The following is a 15921-nucleotide window of genomic DNA, read 5'->3' on the forward strand; positions in this document are numbered from 1 at the left end:
TTCAGTGGTTACAGTTTGAGGACTCATCAGTTTGAAGTGAAAATTCTTTCTAAGTAGATACTACTCTCCTTTTTCAGTTTTGTAGTCTCCTAAATTTACTTTCTCTGCTGACCTTTTAAAAGCTCCCTCTGGGCCTTAACTAGAGCAATAAAAAAAGAGTTTGACAAAGACTTTTAGAAATGTTACTCTTGGGCGGCTTTCTGAACCTGCCTAACAAAATACAAAAAAATGTTACTCTTCCTCAATTAATCTACATTGGGCAACAGTAGGGGGTGGGGTGAAATATTCTCAACTGTCAATTAATAACAAACTTAAATGTCTCATATAACAGTTATTAGAAGTGAGTTATGGATTCCTCATAAGTGGGGTTTAAATGATAATAAAAAATCATCTAGTTAGTTATTCTTTCTTTTTTTTTTTGAGATGAATCTCGCTCTGTCACCCAGGCTGGATACAGTCGCGTGATTTTGGCTCACTGCAACTTCCACTTCCCTGATTCAAGCAATTACCCCGTTTCAGCCTCCCGAATAGCTGGGATCACAGGTGTATACCACCACACCCAGCTATTTTTTTTTTTTTTTTGTATTTTTAGTAGAGACAGGGTTTCACCATGTTGGCCAGACTGGTCTTGAACTCCTGACCTCAGGCAGTCTGCCCACGTCAGCCTCCCAAAGTGCTGGGATTACAAGCACGAGCCACCTTTCTAATAAATTATTAGAAAAGTTTTTCCTTTTCTAATTATTTATCTTTAGCTATTCAGAGAAAAACTTTTGTGGCAGCAACACAATTATATTCATTTAGTAATTGAGAGTCAAACATTGTGTGCTAGGCTAAAGGGAATACCAAGAACTTTAAGAACTGGTCCTTTCCTCAAAGGAACTTAGGCCATGTATCTGTAAAGTCAGTGTACTTTTCATAGGCATTCTTGAAAATTACTTGAATAAATCCCAAGTTTAAAAATGATTTAAAAATGATTCTTATCTGACATTGTGTGTTTAAGAGAAGACCAAGAATAAATACACGTACATTCCTTATAGTAGAATAAAGCCCCTTTGCAAGGGGGAGAACGGAAGCTGCAACAGACTTTGTTGGTGGCCACTGGGCCTTTGTGAGTTCTTGGCACTTGGAAGCCTATTTTCAGTATTTCAGGTTAAAATTCTCCTGCTTGTCAATAGAGAAGCCTTAATTTTTCTTTCTAAAGTCTCAGAGTCTCACTCTTTTGCCCAGGCTGGAGTACAATGGCACCATCTTGGCTCACTGCAGTTTCCGCCTTCTGGGTTTAAGCGGTTCTCCTGTCTTAGCCACCAAGTAGCTGAGTTAACAGGTGCTCACCACCACGCCCAGCTAATTTTTGTATTTGCATTTGTATTTTTAAATTTATTTTAAGACAGAGTCTCACTCTGTTGCCCAGACTGGAGTGCAATGGCACAATCTCCACTCACTGCAACCTCTGCCTCCCGGGTTCAAGCAATTCTCCTTTCTCAGCCACCTGAGTAGCTAGGATTATAGGCAGCCACAACCACGCCCAGCTAATTTTTGTATTTTTAGTAGAGACAAGGTTTTGCCATGTTGGCCATGCTTGTCTTGAACTATTGACCTCAGGTGATCCACCCGCCTTGGTCTCCCAAAGTGCTGGGATTACAGGAGTGATCTACTGCACCCGGCCAGTGTATTTTTAGTAAAGATGGGGTGTCACCATGTTGGCCGGGCTGGTCTCAAACTCCTAACCTCAAGTGATCCACCTGCCTCGACCTTCCAGAGTGCTGGTATTACAGGTACGAGCCACTGCCTGGCCTCATAAATATAGTTCTTTACGAAAGACAACACCACTGGCCAATCATCAGAAGGGCAAGAACTTTAGGTCTGTATTTCAGTAAGAGATTTACATTCCATAGATCCTTTCACTCTCATTCAATCAGAACTTTTTGTAGGCATTTATGAGATGGCTATTTGGGGTGACAGATATAATCTATGGCCATAGAACTGGGAAATGTACAAAACACTGACTTGAATCATGTAAGCTACAGACAAATGAATAAATCATTCATTTAGTCACTCTTTAATTAATTAATGTATTTATTCATTCTACTATTATGGACTGAGCACTGTTTTAAGTACTGAAGAATCCATGCTAAATATAGTATTGTGGGAGAGACTGACATTAATAGAATAACCCAAACCAGTGTAATGAATACAATGAATACAGTGGTGATGCATGGTGAAGGTGAGGTCCTTGGAGTTATGCTACAGCATGTGCTAGAGGAAGCATGAAGGGCAAAAGGGAAACTGAAAAAGATGTTGTGGCTGAGTCTCACAGAAGGAGAGGACCATGGTACCTTGTACCACTGAAGGATGGGCAGAGACAGGCATTCAAGGGCTTGGAGGCAGAGTTAAGGAAGGACATCAAGCAGTGCTTTCTTGTGATCAGATTTATGAGAAATGATGGTAGCTTAAATGGCATGGCTGTAGTCAAGGAAGAAAGGGAGTTTAATGAGATATTGAGGAGACGGAATGAATAGAGCTTGATGATTGAATGGATCTTAGAGATGAGTGAGAAATAAGGTCAAACATGATTCTCAGGTTTGTTGCTTGAGAAAATGGAAGAACACTCGTGGCATACACTGAGATAGGAAGTACTAGATGAGAACCAGGATTGGGAATAAAAACTATCCCTTGGTTTTAGACACGCTGAGTTGAGACATGTTGATACGGAAATTCGGCACTATTCAATAGAGCTTTCTGTGAGGGTGGAGGTGTTCTGTACCTACACTGCTGAGTATTTTAGCCATTACTCACATGTGGCTATTTACATTTAACCTAAAATAAAAGATTTAGTTTCTCAGTGGCACTAGCCACATTTCAAGTGCCCAACAGCTATATGTGGCTAGTGATTTTTGCATTTGACAGTGCAGTTCTAGAGCCTAGAGAAGCAGCCTAGGTTGAAAATATAAAAAATTAGCCAGGCATAGTGGCTTATACCTATAATCTCAGTACTTTGAGAGGTCAAGCCAGGAGAATTGCTTGAGGCCAGGAGTTTGAGACCAGCTTGGACAACACAGTGAGATCCTGCAGCTATAAAAAAAATATGAAGATAGTCTGGGAGCAGTGGCTCACACCTATAATCCCAGCACTTTGGGAGGTTGAGGCGGGCAGATCACCTGAGGTCGGGAGTTTGAGACCAGCCTGACCAGCATGGAGAAACTCCGTCTCTGTTAAAAATACAAAATTAGTCTGGCATAGTGGCGCATGCTTGTAATCCCAGCTACTAGGGAGGCTGAGGCAAGAGAATGGCTTGAACCCGGGAGGCAGAGGTTGCAGTGAGCTGAGATCTTGCCATTGCACTCCAGCCTGGACAATAAGAGTAAAACTCTGTCTAAAAAAATAAATAAATACATAAACATTAAACAATTAAAAAGTTAAAAATTAGCCATACGTGATGATGCACACCTGTAGTTCCAGACTCAGGAGGCTGAGGTAGGAGTCTTGCTTGATTCCAGGAGTTTGGGGCTGCAGTGAACTATGACAGCACCACTGCACTCCAGCCCAGGAACAGAGCAAGACTCCATCTCTTAAAAAAAAAGAAAAAAAAAAAAAAGAGAGAGATGTGTGTAGATGAGGTTTAAGACTGTGAAGAAAACTTTCTAAGGAAGAAGGGAAGGTAGTCAGTGAAAAGAGGAAATGGCTAGGACTGAGACTACAGGACCTTCAACCTGTGAAGGCTGGTGAAGAAAAATGAGCCTTCAAAGGATACCAAGAAGTAATCAGGGAGGTAGGAGAAGAATGGTAAGAGCTTTGTCATATAAGTCAAGAGAAAAGGGTGTTTTGAAAGGGAGGAATAAGCAACAGCTAAGTGGTTCTAGAAGGCTGAGGAAGACTAGACTGAAGATGTTTATTGGATCAGTGAAACAGAGGGCATTGGTGACTTTGGCAAGAGCTGTTTCAGAGGAGGGATGAGGCTGAAACGTAGACTAGATGAGTGAGGAGGGGGTGAGGTAATGGAGAGAGACTGACAATAGAAGAAAATAAATCATGAGCTCCTTGTTCCATGGGCTACCAATAAAACAGGGAATTATTTTAGCCAAATCAAGCTAGAGTCATATATCATAGATATATGTCTTCAAAGCACTGCATTTATCCTACAATGTTACCAATTTTGAATCCTTTGTCATGAATATGAGGAGACATATGTCTGCTGGGTTTTATTCCTACTCCAACTACCTTGGAGGGTGAGTATGAAATAGACCATGTGAGGGCCTAGAGGCCATGTTGAAGTACTCTTTATCCTAACAACAATAAAAAGCAACTGAAGGCTTTTCTTTTTTAAAAGCCATTTTATTATCTAAAATGTAGAGCATACAGAAGAAGAGAGAAAAATGTAACTCATCACTCCCGGGTATTATTCATCACCTGACCCCAACACCCTTCAGCCTTTAGTTCTGGCCCATCCATACCCCATCGACTTAGACGAAAAGTTTTAACCATGGGAGTGACATGATTACACTTGTGTTAAAAAGACCATTCTTGCTGCTGGGTAGAGCAAAAGTCAGCACATTTCCAGATAGTAAATATTTTAGGCTTTGCTGGCCGTACAGACTCTGTTGTAACTACTTAACTCTTGTAGCTTGAAAGCTGCACTAGACAATATGTAAATAAATAAGTGTGACTGTGTTCCAATAAAACCTTATTTATGGACACTGAAATTTGAATTTCATATAGTTTTTGCATATCACAAAATATTCTTCATCTTGTTTTGATTTTCCCCCTCACAATTTAAAAATGTAAAAATGAATTTTGCTCATAGGCAATACAAAAACAGGTGAAGGGCCAAATTTGGGCTGTAGTTTGCTAAGCCCTAGGGTACAGAATGAATTGCAGCAGGCAAGAGAAGTTGTAGGAAGACTTGCCCAACGGTATTGCAGGAACCAGGACAAAAATCTCACTATTCCTGTACCTAGTAAAGAGAAAAGACAGCATGGTAAGCATTTATTAGGTACTATACCATTGAGTATCTGTTATGCCCTAGGCACAATGTTAGGGCTGAAGATATACAAATAAATGAATAAGAAATAGTTTTTGCAATTGCAGCTAGTTAGGGAGACAGATGTGTTTTTTTCTGTCATGTTGTAAATACCACAACATGGTACTATGGAATATACATGAAATATTGATTAATTCTGTGTGAGAAACATCAAACATGGCCTTAAGAGTGACATTTAGCCAGTGTAGTGGCTCATGTCTGTAAGTCCGACACTTTGGGAGGCTGAGGCAGGAGGATTGCTTGAGGCCAGGAGTTCTAGACCAGCCTGGGCAACACAGTGAGACACCGTCTCTACAAAACATTTAAAAATTAGCCAGGCGTGGTGATGCATGCTTGTAATTCCAGCTACTTGGGAGGCTGAGGTGGGAGGATGGCTTGAGCTCAGCAGTTTGAGGTTACAGTGAGCTATAATCATGCCACTGCACTCCAACTTCAGTAACAGTGTAAGACCTTGTTTCTTAAAATAAAAAAAAGAGACATTTAGGCATTTAGGTAGGAACTTGAAAGATGAATAGAAGTTTACCATATAGGGTAAGGTGGAGGGAGGGAAATGTTTTTAAGGCAGAGGGAAAAGTATAAATGGATGCAAAGAGGCTTGATACACAAGCTTCTGCCCCATCTTTCTTTCAGATTACTGCTAACTTGAGGGGAATGTAGGAGGTAACTGAATACATCTGTACAGGTTAAGGAATCTATAAAAATGGAGTATCTCTGGTTTCAAGAGAGAGGATAATTGGTGGAATATTAAATGATCCTACATGACCTGGGCACTGGCTACATCTTCCACCTCTCTTACCACTCCCCTCCTTGTTCACCCTGCCCTGGGCACACTTGTCTTTTTGCCATGTCTTTGAGATGCCAAGCACAAGGCTGCCTCAAGCTCTTTGTCCTTGCTGTTCCCACTGCCTAGAGTCCGATTCCCTCCCTCCCCTCATTCCGCAGAGGCCTTCTCTGGCCAGCCTATCTAAAATAGATGCTATTCTCTTAGGTTTACCTAGTTGCTTTCTTTTTTTTTTTCCGTAGCATTTATTATTACCTTATTCATGTGTTTGTTGTCTAACTCCTCCCAACTAGAATGTAAGCTCCATGAAGGCAAGTCTCTTCTCTGTTACCTCTAGAGTCTAGAACAGTGCCCGGCAAAATACAGCCACATGAGTATTAGTAAAATAGATCAACAAAAGGAGTGGGGAGAGGGTAGAGAAGAACCCAGATGAGTTGGTATTGCAGGAGTGCAAGCTCAATAGTCTCTGTTTCGTTGGCTGAGTAAGATGGGAATTCATCTTCTGAGAGGAGACTGGGACTCAAAGTTTTGAACATCTCTGGAAGTTGAGAAAGAGTAACACAGGGAGAAAGTTGGGAACTTAAACATTTGAACTCAAGCCAAACAGATAATTAATTGTACTGTGCCAAGGTGGGGGGTGGTGAGAACCAAAAGAGAAGATAGCTCCTCCCCACTCAGAATGTGGTAATTTGACTTATCTTTCTTGGAGTTGAATAGAGAATTATAGGGTGGGGAAAACCAAACAGAAGCTCTTGAAAGAATAAGCACGTGAGGATGGGAGTGGAGAGAAAGTGAAACTTGGTAGAAAACAACCCATCTGAGGGCCATGTTTGAGTGGTACAGAATCTGAGAGAATGAAACCGAAGCACAGACAAGGGTTCTTTGGTTTCATGCTTCTGTGATTAAAAAAAAAAAAAAAAGAAAGAAAAGTCCTCAACATACCTGCTGTTTGGCAGCTGGGAATTCTCAATTGGCTAGAAGTGAGTTTCAGGACATATTGCCAACTGCTGTCCCTTTTCTCCTCCCTTCCCTTGGGCAGGGCATTTGTGTAAACAGACAGCAAAGAAATAGAACTGGACTGTCTTATTCCAATTCTTCTCTCCTTGCTTCCATTTCTATTGTAATTATTTTATTAATAAGCCAGGGCTGCCAATGCTCATACTACATATAATTTACTATTGTGTACAACCAGTTTTAGGGTGGTAATGAGACACTGTTTTTTGGTGAGAACTGGAAGGTTAGCGACTAATATCCAGAATTCTTTTTCTGGATGACTGTGGATTATAATATCTTCGGCTGTTTTGGGGGCTTCTTTGTCTGCAAAAAAAATTAAAAAAAAAAACCAGTGGAATATGAAGTAGGTTTTTTGGTGTAAAATAGTCCCTTTATGAACTGCAGGTTACCAAAAAGAATTGTTGCTTCCCAGAACTACCATTCAACCCAGGAATCCCATTACTGAGTGCATACCCAGAGGAATATAAATCATTCTACCATAAAGACACATGCATGTGTCTTTATGTGTTCATTGCAGCACTATTCACAATTGCAAAGATGTTGAGTCAACCCAAATGTCCATCAATGACAGATTGGATAAAGAAAATGTGCTACATATACATGCAGCCATAAAAAATATCAAGATCATGTCTTTTGCGGGAACATGAATGGAGCTGGAGGCTATTATCCTTAGCAAGCTAATGTAGGAACAGAAAACCAAATACTATATGTTCTCACTTAGAAGAGAGAGCTAAATGATGAGAACTCATGAACGCAAAGAAGGGAACAACACACATTAGGGCCTACTTGAGGGTGGAGGGTGAGAGGAAGGAGTGGAGCAGAAAAGGTAACTATTGGGTACTGGGCTTAATATTTGGGTGATGAAATAATCTGTACAACAAATCCCTGTGATACGAGTTTGCCTATGCAACAAACCTTCACATGTACCCCCAAACCTAAAAGTTAAGGGAAAAAAAAAGAATTATTGCTTCCCACATACGTGCTAAATTTCAGTATCAGGGTATCTTTTATTATTAAGATTCTGAAAGTTAACATGTTCCCAAATGATCTCCTCTTTTCTGTAACTTGGTCCACTCATGGTCTTCTCCATTATGGTTTGTGGCAACTTCCATCCTTTGGGACAAAAACTTAGGGCTTCTTTCTCTCATATTCCACATCTGTCAGGAAATTCTGTGGGTTTGGACTTGAAAATATATCCAAAACCTGACCACTATTTGCCATAGCCCCTGTTACCGCCCTTGCGGAAGCCACTTACACCTTTCGCTTGGCTTATTACAAGAGTTTCTTATGGTTCTCTGTTGACTTTCAGTTTTCCACAGCAGCTGGAGTGATCCTCTTAAAATATGTCAGCTCACAGCACTCTTCTGTTCAAAACCTTTCCATAACTCCCCATTTCACTCAGTGCAAAGGTAAAGTCCTTAGAATAGCCTACAAGGCCCTTCTTGTCTGGCCCTTCATATCACTCCATCTCATCTCCTACTATTCTCCCCTCATCGTCTGCTCCAGCTATCTTAGCCTCCTTGATGGTCCCAGAATTTGCCAGGCAGGCTCGCACATTAGGCCTTAGCGCTGGCTGTTCCCTCTGCCTGGAAATCTTCCTTCATATTCGTGGAGTTCACACCCTCATTTCCTTCAAGACTGTGCTCACACACTGCCTTTTCAGTGAGGCTTACCTTGACCACCCTATTTAAAGTTGCACCTGTACACCTCATCCCCTTCCCTTCCCTTGTTCTATTTTGTTCACAATAACTACACTTGTCTTTTGAACTTTTTGTTCATTAATATATCCCTAGGACTTAGAAGAATATCTATGATGTGGTAGGTATTTAATAAATATTTACTGAATGAGGGATGAATTTATTTTGCTTAACTCAGTGTAACCCTCTTAAGAAAAACAAGACTATAAACCAGATTTTTTGAGAACGTTAACTTCTTTTTTTTTTTTTTTTCAGATGGAGTTTCGCTCTTCTTGCCCAGGCTGAAGTGCAGTGAGGCGATCTCCACTCACTGCAACCTCCGCCTCCCGGGTTCAAGCGATTCTCCTGCTTCAGCCTCCCAAGTAGCTGGGATTACAGGCATGTGCCACCACGCCCAGCTAATTTTTATATTTTCAGTAGAGACGGGGGTTTCACCACGTTGACCAGGCTGGTCTCGAACTCCTGACCTCAGGTGATTCGCCCGCCTCGGCCTCCTAAGGTGCTGGGGTTACAGGCTTGAGCCACTGCGCCCGGCCGAGAACGCTAAATTCTAATTGAATTAACCGTAATTTAGTATTGCCACATACAGTAGCTGAGATGGTGCAACAAGGAGTTCAATGGAGATTCTGGTAAGGGACATGGTGGGCTAAGAAAGAATTGTCTGTTCTTGAAACTAGATAAACCCAGGGGCTTTACTCCCCTTCAGGTTCTAGAATCATGTATAAAAGCAGAGAAAAGTGATTCTGAGTGAACTTGCACTGACAACTTACTAGAACGAGGTTTCCTGGAGTTAGGGTTCCCGGAGTATGTGTCTCCCTGGAAGGTGGAAGAAGAGCCTGAACCTGCTCTGCTACTCTTTGGAAGAGAGCCCCGCCATTTCCCTAGGCCTTGGCCTCCCTCCCTGGAAAAGGATGGTATCCACCGACTCCCCGTATGGGAGGCTGCTTGCAGGGTGTTCCCAGCACCTCCCAGGGAAGCTCCTCAGAATGCTGCCTGCCACATTTTTACGCTTTTTTAAAAAAATTATTTTTATTGTGGTAAAACATACACAACATAAAAGTTATCCCTTTATCCAGTTTGCGGTGTACGTTTGTTAACCTCACAGCAAGCAACACATGAGTTTTAAATTAGAATTTGGACAACGGCAAATGAAATGAAAGGCGAACAATCCGAGAGCCGGGTCACAGAGGAGCTCTGGGAACGCGCCGCGGGCTGAAGCCACACGGGGAACTCCATTTTGTCCGGACAGGGTCGGTCCTGGCCACCTTCAGGGAGTCGAGTCGTTTCCGCGGCGCGGCCCGGGCCTCCCCCGGGGGTCCGCCCGCCTCTCTCCGCCTGGCCCAGCGGCGCGGCCGCGGGAGGACTCTGTCCACTCGCTCAACCTCGGGCGCCCAGTTCTGAAGGCAAAGGGTCCCCTGCCTTGCACAACTCGGAGCCGCCGAGGAGGTGACGGCTCGGTGCCATTCACTACCATTCTATTTTCCTGAGGCGCCGCCTTCCAATTGCCCCGACTCCGCTAGGAGGCGCGCGCTCCAGCCGCTCCGCCGCGCGGCCCCGACCGCACTTAAGTCCGAGGCGAAGAAAGAAAAGGCTGCCGGCAGCCGCAGCTCCCTGTCCGCGCCGCTGGGCCCGCGCAGGCGCGCGCGGCTCGTGTTCTGGCGGGCGCCCCTCCCCCAGGCCTCCAGGCGCGCCGCGGGCGGGGTCGGCGCGGGGGGCGGAGCCGGCGCGGGCTCCGCTGGGGCCCGGCCCGGGATTAGTTGGTTTCGGAGCGGAGGAGGCAGCCCGGACTGTCGCGAGCGTCAAAGAGACAAAGCACGTCAGGGGGTCCGGCCGGGGGGGGTCGGCCCGGGGCTCGGTGGTGCCCCAGCCCGCGCGTAGGGCCCTGCGCACCCTCGCGCCGCCGCCGCCGCCTCGCAACAGGTCCGGGCGGCCTCGCTCTCCGCTCCCCTCCCCCGCATCTGCGACCCCCCGGGGCGCCTCAGCTCGGCCGGGGCCGCAGTCTGGCCACCAGCTTCCATGCGGTTCGGGTCCAAGATGATGCCGGTAAGGGGGCGAGCGGCCGGGGCGTCGGGCCCGGAAGTGTGCGAGGTCGCGTGCCGGGGGCTGGTCCGCGCCCTCAGGCGCGTCGGGGAAGGAGCCCGGGGCCCGGAGCCCGCAGCCCGCGCGGAGGCGCCGGAGCTTTCTGAGCTTCGAGCGGGTTTCTGGAGGGGGAGGCTCCATCCTCCGGGTTCTGCGCCCGCAGCCGGCCTGGGGGCGCGGCGAGACCCTGACCGCGAGGCGAGTTCCCCCAGCTGCTTCGGAGTCAGGCGTGCCGCCCACGAGCCCAGCAGCCACTCAAACTTTTCGTCTTTCACTGGGTCTTGACTTTTTTGCAGTTCTTGAAGGTCAAGAATACGGGAACTGGGGACCTTGTTCTTTGCTGGGTCTTTTTTTTTTTTCTTTCAACTTTTTACTGGAGTGAAACATACGTTACTGGAACGGGTACCTTTACTTTGTTTTTAATCGAATTTCGATCTTGATATCCGCAGTAGCAGCTAAGTTACCCTTACCTCTTTGTGGAAACTGGTTGTGGTAAATGCAGTCTCGGAAGTTTTAGATTGCAGGAAAGCGTACGTGCCTAGCTCCCTTCATTTCCCACAGCTTGTTTAGCAAGACCTCCGGAGAGGATTAGTGTGTTCTTTAGGAGCTCCGCAGGCTTTTGACACGGCCACCAGGCCACAGGTGAACAGCAGGTTTGAGACGTTTCTGAAATGTCTCTTGTCATTTAACGATCGCGGAATGGAGGTTTGCGGTGGGTTGCGGTGGCTTCTGCAGACTTAAGTAGCGAGTTTCTTCGTGGAAGTTGTACTTGCACCTCTCCCACTGAAGTGGGGACATCTTGCAGGTATCCTATGCTTGTGGCTCCATTTGTTTAGACAAAGAAACAAAAAGCTTTTACTTTTATGAAGTCTGTGGAATAGAGTGATGACAAAGTTTGCAGTCACGCATACAGAGTATATAATATGCTGTCCCTTGGCCCCCTACTTGTGTCATGGAGGGCGTCCTGAACTCTCATTGGGCCGACTTAACAATTCACTAGAATTAGTAATTGGGTTTAGATGGTTTGGGATATTTTGTCCTACCAGGATAAAAGGAATTTGAAAGTAGCATTATGCATCTTAGTTTAATGCCTGGTTATGAAGTCAGGTTTGTGGTGTGAATACCCAATATTGAAATAATGGACCATAGCATAGATAAGGGTGATGGATTTTGCTGTTAAGATTTTTATTTCCTGGATTTACATCTCTTTGTGTTGAAATAACTTGTACGGATTGTCTGTGAATTTTTCCTATTAATGGGAGCAAGAGAAACACGTATCAGTTGTTGCTATATGGTTTCTTCCTTGTTTTTTGTCAAGGTATCCTTTGGAGATACCCTACGAAGGTATCCGTTGTGTAGCCGAATTCATAAAACGTTATGTGGCTCTTGAGACTACATTCAATTTAGCAATATGGTTCTTCTGATTGCCTTCTGATGTCAGAATAGAATCCTAACACGGACTCAGTGTGGTGTGATGGCACGTGCACCAGCTTTGAAGTCAGACTAACACTTCAGTATTGCTCAGCTACTACCTTTAGTGGCTATAGCCACTTAAAAAAAATTTGTCCCTCAGTTTCATCATCTGTAAAATGGGGATAATAGTACTCAGCTCTTAGGGTGGTTTGAGGATTAGAGTTATGTTTATGAAGGAAGTGTGATTAGTATGTCTAGCTTGCAATAGGTGGTAGATAAAAGCCTTTGAATTTCCAGTGTTGGTTAAGCTGGAGATTCTCAGATTTGTGATATATAAAAATATGAAATAATTTTTCATTTAGTAGACTCATGTTATATGTGCCTTTATACTGTAATATTTTGGATATTTGAAAATAAAACTTTTATTAAGTATATTTCTCATCTTTGGCTTTTAATATGCTTGGACTTTTATTCCAACTTGAATGTAATTTTGTTACATTACTTTGAAAAATTTTAACCAACTTACCAGGAAAAGCACATTTAATGTAAAAAAATGGGTAGTCTCAGAATGTAGACAGTTGGCCTTGATGTACTTTTATTGTGGTAAAACATGCATGAAATAAAATTTACCATTTTAACTATATTTAAATGTACAGTTCTGTGGCATTAGGTACATTCCTTGATTTGCTTTTAAAGGCATTCTGAAGATGATGGTTTACTATTTAGACTGCATTTATTAAAAATGTGCAAATAGGCCAGGCGCGGTGGCTCTTGCCTGTAATCTCAGCACTTTGGGAGGCCAGGGCGGGCGGATCGCGAGGTCAAGAGATTGAGATCCTCCTGGCCGGCAAGGTGAAACCTCGTCTCTACTAAAAATACAAAAATTAGCTGGGCGTGGTGGCATGCGCCTGTAGCCTGTAGCCCCAGCTACTCGAGAGGCTGAGGCAGAATTGCTTGAACCCCGGAGGTGGGGTTGCAGTGAGCCGAGAGAGACTCCATCTCAAAAAAAAAAAGAAGTGCAAATAAATTGTGTTCATGTGTTTTCTCACCAAATGGTACAGGATCGAGTGGTTTTCTTTTATATGGGACACGAAGCGATAATTGGATCCAAAACCAAAAGTGGAAGATGTATTTTAGAAGGCTAACTAAGAATAAATAGCAAGCTCTGCAAATCACAGTAGAGGTAATGATAGGGTACTGCAGAAATGGGAGTGATAATTACTCTCACTTTCAGATACCTGCCATTGTTAGTATCTCTAGTTCTGTGATATTTCTACAACTTGCTGAGGAAAAACTGGTTATACTTTCATACTTGACATCATCTTTTTCCTGATGAAAGAAGAGATTATTTGCACTTTGAGAGTTTGGCTTTTTAGTGATCCATTCATTGTACTTGATTATCAAATAAAAGGAGGCAGTTATTGTAAACAAAAATTCTTAGTCATTTGAAAATTACATTAGATATCTTTTATTCATTACTTTGATTTCGTGAAGTGTTATGCTCAGAACAAAAATGTGTTCTTAAGAAAGAGCTTGGCTAACTCTAAAAGCTACTCTGCTCTTTTCAGCTAATAGTTTCATAAAAATTTTTGTTTGTACCTACTGTTGAAATGGTAAATTAAAAAAAATTATTTACAAAACTACACAGTATTTGGTAGCGCCACCTGGAAAACCAGAAGGCTTGAATTTGCCTGTCACTTGGTAGTTGGAGATGCTGTATATTTGGCCTGAGTGTCCAGCTGTAATGGAAATGCTCTGTATCTGTGCTGTCCAGCATGGCAGTCACCAGCCACATGTGGCTACTGCACTTCAAATGTGGCCAAGGGAACTGAAGAACTGAACTTAAGAGTTAATTTTAATTATATTTAAATAGCCACATGCCTGGTGGTTACTGTATGACAATGCAGTCAAACCGACATCATCATATAGCCTTTATACAGATATTTTAAAGAAAATAACAGCTGGGCCGGGCGTGATGGCTACGCCTGTAATCCTAGAACTTTGGGAGGTGGAGGGGGTGGATCATGAGGTCAGGAGTTCGAGACCAGCCTCAACATAGTGAAACCCTGTCTCTAATAAAAATACAAAAATTAGTGGGTGTGGTAGCGTGCGCCTGTAATCCCAGCTACTCTGGAGGCTGAGGCAGGAAAATCGCTTGAACCCTTGAGGCAGAGGTTGCAGTGAGCTGAGATGGCACCATTGCACTCCAGCCTAGGGGACAGAGCGAGACTGTCTCAGGAAAAAAAAAAAAAAAAGAATAGCTTATTTTAAAAAGCTCAGTTTAAGTGGTCATAGTTTAATTTCTAAGTTTATGGCATTTTATCTTTCAGTGCTGCACAGGCATAATTATTTCATGATACTGCAAAATAAAATTTGAGCTTCTAATTTTGAGGGTCTAGGGAAAAAATGGGATATTACAGTATCTCCTTTAGCAGTTTGACCAGCTGATCAGTAGAATTTGTGTATTTCTGAGCATAACTGCAAAGTATGCAACTCCACAGACCAGTAGTTTAACTTTTGCTTAAATTCTTGTATTATTATTTACAAAGGTCTGGTTTTATTTGCAGAGATTTGCACAAAACAACTGAAATTGTGTTTTGAAACTAAAAATCTTTCAAGTTATGTATTTGGAACATTATATTTGTATGATTTCAAGTTATGTATTTAAAACATTTTATTTGTATGATTATATCATATTTTGAAAGAATTCTTTTTGCTTGAGTAATAGTGTAGAAAATTAGCTTAGATCAGGCTTTATTCCAGAATAAAGTTTAGATTAGGTCCCTAAAGAGAGATTCCTATCTTTATAGAATTACAGTTACCAAAGGCTGTTAAACAAATAATCTATTTTTAGAGATGTGCAAAATATTTCACATTTCTTTTTTTTTTTTTTTTTTTTTTTTTGAGACAGAGTCTCACCACTCTGTGACTCTGTAGCCCAGGCTGGAGTGCAGTAGCACTATCTCGGCTTACTGCAGCCTCCGCCTCCCAGGTTCAAGCAGTTCTCTGCCTCACCCTCCCAAGTAGCTGGGATTACAGGTTACGCTCAGCTAATTTTTGTATTTTTTTTTTTTTTTTTGAGACGGAGTCTTGCTCTGTCACCCGGGCTGGAGTGCAGTGGTCGGATCTCAGCTCACTGCAAGCTCCGCCTCCCAGGTTTACGACATTCTCCTGCCTCAGCCTCCCGTGTAGCTGGGACTACAGGCGCCCGCCACCTCACCCAGCTAGTTTTTTGTATTTTTTAGTAGAGACGGGGTTTCACCGTGTTAGCCAGGATGGTCTCGATTTCCTGACCTCGTGATCCGCCCGTCTTGGCCTCCCAAAGTGCTGGGATTACAGGTGTGAGCCACCGCACCCCGCCTAATATTTGTATTTTTTAGTAGAGACGGGGTTTTACCATGTTGTCCAGGCTGGTGATCCACTAGCCTCGGCCTCCCAAAGTGCTGGGATTACAGGCATGAGCCACCGCGCCCAGTAGTGTCTCACATTTCATGTGCATTAGTTTTGTTGCCTTGTGACTTCAGCTCTTAAAAGCTGAAAGATGTTTGCAAATTTCTGTATTTTTATCTGTTTCAGAGAAATCAGATTTAGACTTTTTAAAAGAAATTTACACAAGCATACACCTGCTTATATTTAACAATTAAGGAGAATATATTTATCTGGAAGACACATGGAGGGTCATTTATTCACATACGCTGCTTCTAGGAAGAACTGTGTTCCCTCTGTCTTTATCCCCACCGCCCCAGCAGACAAGAAAACAAAACTTTCTTTTCTGGAGCTTTTAAGAATACTGTAGACCTTTATCTCTTTTGGTGATCTTCCGTAGTGTGTGGCACTCTTAAACAGTCTTTCTAAAGCTAAGTTAACACTGAGTATTCTTGAAGCTCGTGTTATCTAGC

At 43.2% G+C, this 15921-nt stretch overlaps 1 protein-coding gene across 2 annotated transcripts in view; it reads left to right on the forward strand.

The window, feature by feature from the left end:
• The first annotated feature begins 10289 nt into the window (after positions 1–10289).
• Positions 10290–15921, forward strand: part of TP53BP2 (tumor protein p53 binding protein 2) — a 67948-nt gene continuing 62316 nt past the window's right edge. The window contains exon 1 of one of the 2 annotated variants that reach the window (XM_007988345.3): positions 10290–10573. In XM_007988345.3, coding sequence (XP_007986536.1) covers positions 10547–10573 — 27 coding nt within the window. In that variant the 5' untranslated portion in view covers positions 10290–10546. The remainder of the gene's footprint in view (positions 10574–15921) is intronic. The other variant, XM_007988346.3, reaches the window with a different exon arrangement.

Source organism: Chlorocebus sabaeus, chromosome 25, assembly GCF_047675955.1.
Source record: "Chlorocebus sabaeus isolate Y175 chromosome 25, mChlSab1.0.hap1, whole genome shotgun sequence".
Taxonomy (NCBI): domain Eukaryota; kingdom Metazoa; phylum Chordata; class Mammalia; order Primates; family Cercopithecidae; genus Chlorocebus; species Chlorocebus sabaeus.